The following is a 7,250-nucleotide window of genomic DNA, read 5'->3' on the forward strand; positions in this document are numbered from 1 at the left end:
ATCAAGGCTGATTAACTCTCAGAGTCAGACAAACATTGCAGCAGCTCCAGCTGTTTATTGTTCCTTTGTCTAAGAAGGCAAGGAGCAACCAGCCTGCAGGAAGAGGTTATGTGTAGCAGCAGAGCGGCCTCTAGTGGTCACAATGATAACTTGATGGTTTTCCTTTATTTCCAACTTTGCCCTGCTTCATCGTGTCAAATGAAAAAGAAGAATCAATTGAGAACACATTCACAGCCTGTTACAGACATTATTGACACTGTAAGACAACAGTATAGTGTAAGTAAGAGAAAGTGAAACAAACAAACATGTCACAGTCTTCTGGCTTGTAGTCGACCCTCCAAGACGGTTTCCTTCAAGGGGGACAGCAGCAGAGGATCACAGCTCATCATTGAGACACCACAAGAAGTCACTTGGGTTGAATTCTCAGTCTTATGCACTGCTGCAGTCCTTCCTTAGCTTTTCAAATGTTTAAGCTTTTTCAGCTTTTAATCAGCAGAGTGAAGCTTGAAGACAACATTTTACAAGACAAAATAAGATCTTGACGTAATTAGCAACTCAATTGTTGCTTTAGTTTTAAATACAGACTTTCCTCTTCTTGTAGCAGTCCCTTATAGATCGGGTTCTCTGAAGTACTGAATTGTCAAAACTTCCTCAGTCTCTCATATCAAACACTTGGGATACAGTGGTCTTGATTGATGAGGTCTTTCCAGCCACATTTCACATCTTGGAGCCTTCTCCCATCATCAACGCACGGGACATTTCTTTTCTTCTTCCCTGGATTTCCCCCCTCGGAATCAGCAACAGTCCTTCTTCTCTGGCGGTGTGTAGGCACTGACGATGCCGTTCACGGGCCGAGAGTTGGACCTGAGCAGAACTCGAGGGTTGTCGATGCCTCCGAATTCTCCCTGGTGGACGCTGAGGCCGTTTCGAGCCAGCAGCTCTTTGGCCATCATCATGAAGGCTTCTTCCACGTTCTGACTCTCCTAGACGCACGAACAGAGGGAATTCTTATACCAATTTCAACAATTTTTTATGTTGTTTTATGAAAACACTTATTACCTTTGCGGATGTTTCTAGGGCAGCTAGAATGCCCCTGTCATTAGCCATGCCGCACGCTTCCTGGAACAGAACCTGACGCTCCTCCTCCAGGTCACATTTGTTTCCTGGATATATGAGAGTATATATGCTTTGAAGGAAGTTGTTAACATGTACAGGAGAACAAACTCGACTATATTTATGTGTTTTCTGGATGCGTCCAAAGCCTTTGATAGGATAAATCACAGTAAATTATTTATGAAACTACAAAACAGAGGCCCCTTATTTGATAAGAATATTGCATTTCTGGTATTTGCATCGATCCATATGCGCCTGATGGGGCAGGAGTATATCGGCACCCTTTTCAGTGACCAATGGGGTCCGACAAGGTGGAATTCTGTCACCACTTCTTTTTAATATGTATATGGACGATCTCTCTGAACAGCTTAAAGCTTGTAAGGCTGGTTGTATGGTGGGAGATAGAATTGTTAACCATTTGATGTATGCTGATGACTCAGTAATCTTGTCACCTTATAGTGCTGGCCTACAGCAACTTTTAAGAATCTGCTCGAGTTATGGAGTGCAGTGTGACATAAAGTATAATAGTAAGAAGACCGTTGTCATGATCGTAAAAGCAAAGGATGATCGAAAGCATAATTTTCCTTCGTTCTTTATCTCTGATCAAGCCCTGAGTGTGGTAGATAAAGTCAAATATCTGGGACATATTATCAGGAATGACTTGAGTGATGATGATGATGTGCAGCGTCAGTGCTGCAAACTGTACGCTCAAGCTAATATGCTGGCACGTACATTTTCAATGTGCTCAGACAAAGTTAAAACTGAGCTGTTCAGAGCTTACTGTACTCCGCTATACACTGCCCACTTGTGGTGCAATTATAACAAAGCTAAAGTGAAAAAGCTGCAGGTGGCATATAATGATGCATTCAGAATATTTCTGACCAAATTTCATGCTCTGCTGAGAAATGTTATGTTCAAATTTATGTGTCGATTAAATAACTCAGAAAATGTCATTATAATGTCACTGACCCAGCCCAGACTTAGCGACACAAAGTATTCCTCGTGTTTCTGGAAACACTGGTGTAAATGTCTCTTTGTATTGTAATCACATGCAGTGATGATACCCCTTTGTTAATGTCCTGTATTTATATATCTGTGCTTTTTTATAACGATATGGACCTATGGGTCTGAAGTAAAGTATAAAGTAAAGTAAATAAGGACCTTAAAAAACATAAAGAGCACTCTCCATGAAGTAGTCGTAGTCTGAGGTCATGACCTGACATGTTGTTAATGCATGTTGTACCATAACAATGGAATCCAAGATAACAGAGTTGTAAAGTCACACCCACACCCACCTATAAGAACCAGCACCACATTGGTCGCTCCGTAGGTCTCCACCTCTCTTATCCAGTGGTTCACTGAGTCGAAGGTAGAGCGCCGTGTGATGTCATAGGCGATGATGGCGCCGTGGGCACTGCGGTAGTAGCTCTGGGTGATGGTGCGAAACCTCTCCTGACCCGCTGTGTCCCACACTTGCATCTGATACACACAAAGACGAAAAAACAAGGCATTAGCTCAAATGAAATAGTGGATGTTTGGTTTACATGCGCATGAACAACAACAGATTGTGCTGATGGCTGTTTTCTGTGTTTGTGTACTGGTTGAGGCTCCTTCACATCCCTCTGCAGAGTATTCCCTGAGCATCACTCACCATGGTAACAAGGTAACTGCTGCCATGCTAACAAAAGCACACTAATCAGCTAGACATATTTGACTGTGTTGACGGTTTCAAACATGTCATTTATGACTTTGTATTAACAAAATCTAATCTCACAACTTCACTTATAATATCATTTAGAAAGAAAATTAAGATTAAGTGTTTTTTTTTTCCAGATAAGTAATCAAAGCAAACATGTTCGTCATGAAACACAGCTTTGATACGAGTCACATTTAGTATATAAAAAACATATACAGCTTTTACTAGCTCTATATAGTATACAGGTCTTAACTGTTCTCTAGGTGTAACTACCTGAAGTAAAATATACTGGTTTCATTAAAGGTGCGCTATGGAGTTCTGGTAGAGAAATGTGAAAGTTGGAGAAATGTACAAATGATGTGGTATATGTTCATAACTCTATACACAAACTGTCCTCAGTGGAAAATGTGGTCCCTGTAACACTGTTTGAAGATAAAATGATACGCGAGAAGTAATTGTGGGGGGCTCGTAACAGTGAAACCGCAACTCTCCTGGTAGCTTTTTAGCTTCAAGCAGTGTTCCAGGGAACCATTTTTTCTTTGAGTAAAGTTTGTGTATTCAGTACAGGAAATATAGCAGAGAATTGTTTCACTTCTCCAACTTTCAAATTTCATCATCAAAACTCCATAGTGCACCTTTCAAATAAGCAATTCAAACAAGTTATCATTCCTGTGCAAACAGAAAGTTAAGCTTTAGCTACCAAAGTTACAGCAGTAGAAGTCCGAGATGTCCTCAGCACTGGGCGGCTCAGTTACATGTAGCCTCAGGCTTAGCAGGCAAATTGTTGGTTGAAGCACACAGAAGAACAGCTGTAGTTGTTAGGACTCATTTGAACCCTTTAATCTTTATGACTCCCAAGGACATCAGTTTATTGTGTTACCTTTTACAACCTCATGCTGACCTTACAAGGTGTGATTAGAATAGCCTACTTTGGTATTGATTTATTCTGCCTGCATTTCTTAAAATAAATTAGGATTCTTTTAATTTGCATACTATGTAGAGTTTATGATGTGTAATGCTTCTTAAAAAACCTTAGCTGATCTTTCTAACATACCTTAAATGTTTAACCTTCAGTCACTGAATTGGCTCGTCAACAAGATATTACAGTTAGTGAAGGTGTGGTTATGTGTTGCGCAACAGACTGCACCTCCCTCCGGCTCAGACAGATTTACAGGAAAAAAACCCATTTATGGTTTGATATATTAATTCAGAAAGTGACTTTAAAGGGCAATCTGGGCAACCTTACCCCGTAAATGACACTATTTATTAGTTGTATGGAGGATTTCAGACATGAAGTACTTCAGTTGTGGACTGACTTTTGATGAATGCAGAACAAAGGACTTTCTACTGGAGTCATTAACTTCTCTATCTATCGTAATTACGGAAACAGAGAAGTCATTCCAGGTTTATTTTGGTCCGCACAAAAGCTCAAACAGCAGAGAATCCTGACGGACAGGTCCCACATGTGAAAAGCTGGTCTGACTAGTTTTTGGATCGAGTCTAACCAACACTGTAACCTTTCTCACTGTGGTGTCATTTGACTCCAAAATCCATTACAGTACATCTCACACTTTCTAGTCACTTTAAAAGGTTGCTATTTCAAATTAATTAAAAAACTTTCCAAAAGTAAATGACTAAACGGTCTGTTACCGTGCTGTGAAGCTTGTCACTGTCAGAGCCAGCTGACTCCACAACAGCCACCATAAGTATCAGGGCATGTAGCTGGCATTAAAGTGGCAGTATGAGGGTCACTGGTTCATTTAGTTAAATATAACCCTTTCAAAGACCTTTCTAATGCAAAGTATAATGCAAATTAAGAAATCGAGACAACATGACCTGAAATAACATATTTAGAAAGACGTTATTCCCTCAAGTATAAAATAATAACTCCATTAGGCCTTCTCAGGACTTTTGGGAAACTTATCTTTATGTTTTTTATGACCTTTTTAGACCTGATGATTTGCACAACTCATGTTTTAAAGTCCCTCTTTAACTATTTTCTCACTCCAAGCCTGAAGTTACATTTCCACTAAATCACCACTTCCAACTTCTGCCTTCAGAAGGAAAGGGTATGTAGTTGTCTGTGCAAAGAAACACATTTTGACCCAGTTGCCATCAAATATCTAAATCCTTAAGGACATGTAGAAGTCAGCCTGCTACCTCACCCTGCTTACAATTTGTTATTGTTTAACACCCCTTCAGTATTTATTCTAACAACTTGGTGCCTTGTTTTGAATAGCTCTGCTGTGTCTGTTTTGATTCTGCTTTTATTACATATACTGTCTGTTGTGTCTTTAACTGTGTTTTGTGAGTTTTAAATTTGCTAGTTTGTGAATGCATGTGCACATTTGTGCCATACACAATGAAATACAAGGAAATACACATTTAAAAGACACATTTCTACCTCTGCAAGCAACAGAAGACAATGAGGTATTTTCTACTCTATTCTTTTGAATGAATGAATTGTACGATACGATATGATATGATGCAATACGATACGATGTGATGAGAAGCGATACAATACGATGCGCTGCAATACGATACGATGTGATACAATACAATACGATACGATATGATGCAATATTATGCGATACGATACGATGTCCCCATGAGGAAAGATTTTGGACTTCAGTGCTTAACATATTTTTCTGCATATCTTGATGTAGTACTGTACTGAAGCCATTGAAATAGTATAACATGAATTTCATTTATTTTGAAAGGTCCACAATCTGCTGGTTGAAGTGTAAGGTCTGCATATGGGGGATGTGATGATCTTTCCTTAATATTTAAAGTACCTCCTTGACACACACTCAAGCATACATCTCTAAATGTCCACGCTTTTACATCTGCTCAAACGTTCATATCCAAATCCACCACTTACACTACTAACCTTGACTTTCTTCCCCTCGATATCCAGGGTCCGTACACTGAAATCCACTCCGATGGTGTTCTGCTGCCTCTCGTAGAAAATCCCTGACTTAAAGTTCTGGACCACGCAGGTCTTTCCCACGTTAGAGTCTCCGATCAGAATGATCTTAAACAGGAAATCAAAAGAGTCATCATGCTCAGGTCCCGGGCTCTGCATGGTGGAGAGTTTGTTCCTTGATTCCCCCCTAATACTGTGGGTCAGATGGTATGTTGAGGCCTTGAGATGCTGGGTTATCTTTATGCTCCAATAAAAAAGAAAAACTCTAGGAAGTTGAAAAGTTTCATTTCCAAAAGATCCCCAAACTGACAGTGTGTTACTGTTTCTCCTAATGTTTAAAGACCCTCAGGATAGATTTCCAACAGTGAAGTAAATGCAGTTACATTTGTCCACATGCAGCCTGAAAAACCAGTTTGGGGCTGTGAAAAATGTGTTTATGAAGATGTAAAATGATGCTACTCACAGATTAGAAAGCACCTGAGGGTACATTTTCAAATACAAAATCCTTTAAAAAGAAATTCTCCCCATCTGCAGCCTTTCTATACCGTCTTCCAGTCTTCCCCTTGGACCAAACAGTCAGTCTCTGCTTCTCCTTTCACCTCCTTCTCAGGTGTTGACCAACTTAATGGCCCATAGCAAAATACAACGTGAATACACATCCCATCTCTTTCTCCTTCTACACTCCTCATGTGGCGTCCGTCAAGCAGGAAAAAAGTTACTTCCCTTTAAATAAAAGAGAATTTAAGAAGATGCTCGTCTTTAGTCCAGGTATAGCTGTCCAATCCACCTGTTCTCTCCTTTCACACACGTGTGTGTCAGCTCTCTCTTTATCTCTCTTCAGTCAGTCTTTTCCTGTTTCTACTAACCTCCAGCCTCACGCCTTTCCCTTTCTCTCTCCCCCTCCCTCTCTCTCTCTCTCTCTCTCTCTCTCTCTCTCTCTCTAGCACCTGTAGAACAATAGAAACTTGCCCTACCTGTTCTGTAAGAAGAGCCCTGCCCCTTCTTTGCTGCTGGTGGATCATGGGAAATGAAGTAATTTAGCCAGATTATACATTTGAATCACAACAAGTTCAGACTCAAAGAACTTTTAATTCAAATTGGGTTTTACAGCTGCCCTCACAAAATATGCCAAATCTGGGATACAGCCATACAAGAAGGAACTATAAATAAATAGTTGAAGATGCAGATTTTAAAAACGACTATCACTACTTATAAGCAAACAAAAATTATGTTGTGTACTTTTAAAAAGCAAATTTCAGATAACATTTTTTGAAAAGGATAGAGTAATATTGGTTACATTCTTCCATTTCTTGTTAGAATAATAATAATTCCACTTTATTGTGGATAAAATAAAAATATTTTTCTTATCCTTACTCTATATTTTAATGTAAATATAATCTCAAGCTGTAGCCTATAGCTGTACAAACGCATCTTTAAATTCATCAAAGCTGTGTTATACCTTTACAGCTGCACAATGACAGGGCAGTATTTTAGACATATAAGTTACATCAAATA

At 39.5% G+C, this 7,250-nt stretch overlaps 1 protein-coding gene across 1 annotated transcript; it reads right to left on the reverse strand.

Moving 5' to 3' along the window:
* Positions 1-148: 148 nt before the first annotated feature.
* Positions 149-6,644, reverse strand: LOC132956135 (ras-related protein Rab-19-like). The gene is made up of 4 exons (XM_061029354.1): positions 5,700-6,644; positions 2,409-2,592; positions 1,060-1,163; positions 149-983 (listed from the first exon to the last, which is right to left on the reverse strand). The coding sequence occupies exons 1-4, from the start codon at positions 5,892-5,894 to the stop codon at positions 795-797; spliced, it is 672 nt and encodes a 223-aa protein (XP_060885337.1). The 5' UTR covers positions 5,895-6,644; the 3' UTR covers positions 149-794.
* Between the last annotated feature and the right edge of the window lie 606 nt (positions 6,645-7,250).

The sequence above is a fragment of the Labrus mixtus genome, chromosome 22, assembly GCF_963584025.1.
Source record: "Labrus mixtus chromosome 22, fLabMix1.1, whole genome shotgun sequence".
In the NCBI taxonomy this organism is placed as follows: Eukaryota; Metazoa; Chordata; class Actinopteri; order Labriformes; family Labridae; genus Labrus; species Labrus mixtus.